Raw genomic sequence first — 2,200 nt, 5'->3', positions numbered from 1 at the left:
ATGTGTGAAATATAATTTTTAAAATTCCTGTGAAAAATTTCATGACCTTTTAAACAACGACAGCAATCTACTAAAAATAAAATTCACTCAAATAAGTCCGCTTTACCAATGTTAAAATCTGGTCACCTTATCATAAACCCTCTTTAAAGTGTTGGAAAGCCTTTTGAGGACAAAGGTGTGGCTGACCTAAGTCAGGGCATTTTCAGGTGCCTCCTAATGTATGTAAAAGTTGGGCAATGAATGAGGAAAACTACAGACCAATGGTTGCATTAGAAGACCGGTGATGGTGAAGAATATTGAAAGATCTGTGAGCGCAAGAAGAACAAACAAATCTGCGCTGGAAGACTTGTAGCCACGCCCTTTCCGCCCGCTCCCCCCGCCCCCCCTCCCGCCCTAGCACCGCTCGGGTCGCACGGCACTAACTCCGAGCTCCCGGCTCCTGCTAAGCTAGCGCCGCCGGTCTCCCTCCAGCCGCCACCATGATCATCTACCGGGACCTCATCAGCCGCGATGAGATGTTCTCCGACATCTACAAGATCCGCGAGATCGCGGACGGGCTGTGTCTGGAAGTGGAGGGGAAGAAGGTCAGTAGGGCCGAAGGGCACATCGACGACTCGCTCATTGGTGGGAACGCCTCCGCTGCGGGCCCCGATGGCGATGCAGCAGAAAGCACCGTGGTCACTGGGGTTGATATCGTCTTGAACCATCACTTGCAGGAGACCAGCTTCACCAAAGACGCCTACAAGAAGTACATCAAAGACTACATGAAATCCATCAAAGGCAAACTTGAAGAGCAGAAGCCAGAACGAGTAAAGCCCTTTATGACAGCGGCTGTCGAACAAATCAAGCACATCCTTGCAAATTTCAAAAAGTACCACTTCTTTCTTGGTGAGAACATGAATCCCGATGGCATGGTGGCTCTGCTGGACTACCGTGAGGATGGTGTGACCCCGTATATGATCTTCTTTAAGGATGGCTTAGAGATGGAGAAATGTTAACATGCTGGGCAACTCACGACCGACCGATCACCTCTCATCCTACCCGGCTGCTGCGCATCCACACACCAGGACTGAGACAAACAGAACTGATGCCATCGTGAGTTCTTCATTTACTTTTGAACTTGATTTATTTGGAGCGGAGGCTTTTTTTTTCTAAAGGAAAAAAAAAAAACCGTTGTGTAGGTTGTCTAAAAATAAAATGCATTTAAATGCACACAAAAAAAAGAAAAAAGAATTGTAGTCACAAGACGCCTTAGAAGTGAGGATAATAGTAACTTTGTCTCATGTACTGTGGACATGTTATCGGGAGAGAACTGTTTCTGGAAAAGGACATAGCTTGGAAAAGTTGAGCGTCCACGACAAGGAGGAAGAGCCTTACTGAGACGACGGGCACAGCGGCTCCAACATCCTCATTGTGAAGATGGCGCAGATGGAGCGGTGTTCACGGCTGTCGTAAACAGGACAGTTAGGAGAACAAAACTGATGGTTCCTAACAACAAAAATAAAAGGTTAAAATTTACAGCACACATGTTTGAGAAAATTTACAATCCGTAACACATGGAAGGTGAGAATCGTTTCTAATTCGCTTTGTTCTTTAAGCAGTGAGTGAACTTTTAAAAAAGAGCTAGTCATCATCCACCTAACTTTTGATGTTGTTCTTATAGGTTTGAGGTTCTAGGAGGAGAGCTACGTGGCAGCCAGTTGTACATTAGTGATCAGTTAGCTATTTAAATCAGATCAAATCACTTCACAGAGACTGTTCAAGCATCAAAAATGTTATTCTTATTGTTTTATCTGATGACTATCGTAGAAATTAATACCTTGTAATTATAATTTTTACTCAAAAGGGTAATGTTATTTTGATAGCTAACTTATTCCTTTAAAATCTATATGCTTACCTACAGGCTGAATTAAAGTTTACCTTTTTAACTGATGCCTTTTCAAATTATTGTAGGCTTTGCTTGATTTAAAATGTGGGTGTCATATTCAATCAGTAAACTGTAGCAGTTTAGCATGGTGAATCCCTGTAAAAGAATTGAGTGTACTCTCAGCGACCAGATGAAAATCACCATAAGAACTAAGTTAAACGTTTTAACATACGAGCTGTCGAAGGGATCAGGTGTCAGGCATCAAAGAGCAAAAAATCATATCATTGTAAATGAGGGGGAGTGCAGAGTGGAGACCCAAAGCCCATCGGTAGG

At 43.4% G+C, this 2,200-nt stretch overlaps 1 protein-coding gene across 1 annotated transcript; it reads left to right on the top strand.

The window, feature by feature from the left end:
• Positions 1-438: 438 nt before the first annotated feature.
• On the top strand, positions 439-1,207 carry LOC101639794 (translationally-controlled tumor protein-like). Its single transcript, XM_045287509.1, has one exon. It carries the CDS (start codon positions 480-482, stop codon positions 996-998), a length of 519 nt encoding a protein of 172 aa, XP_045143444.1. The 5' UTR covers positions 439-479; the 3' UTR covers positions 999-1,207.
• Positions 1,208-2,200: the final 993 nt, after the last annotated feature.

Source organism: Echinops telfairi, unplaced genomic scaffold (genome assembly GCF_000313985.2).
Source record: "Echinops telfairi isolate 266 unplaced genomic scaffold, ASM31398v2 ScPeMD7_1;HRSCAF=3_0, whole genome shotgun sequence".
In the NCBI taxonomy this organism is placed as follows: Eukaryota; Metazoa; Chordata; class Mammalia; order Afrosoricida; family Tenrecidae; genus Echinops; species Echinops telfairi.
This window is presented reverse-complemented; position numbering and strand designations above follow the sequence as displayed.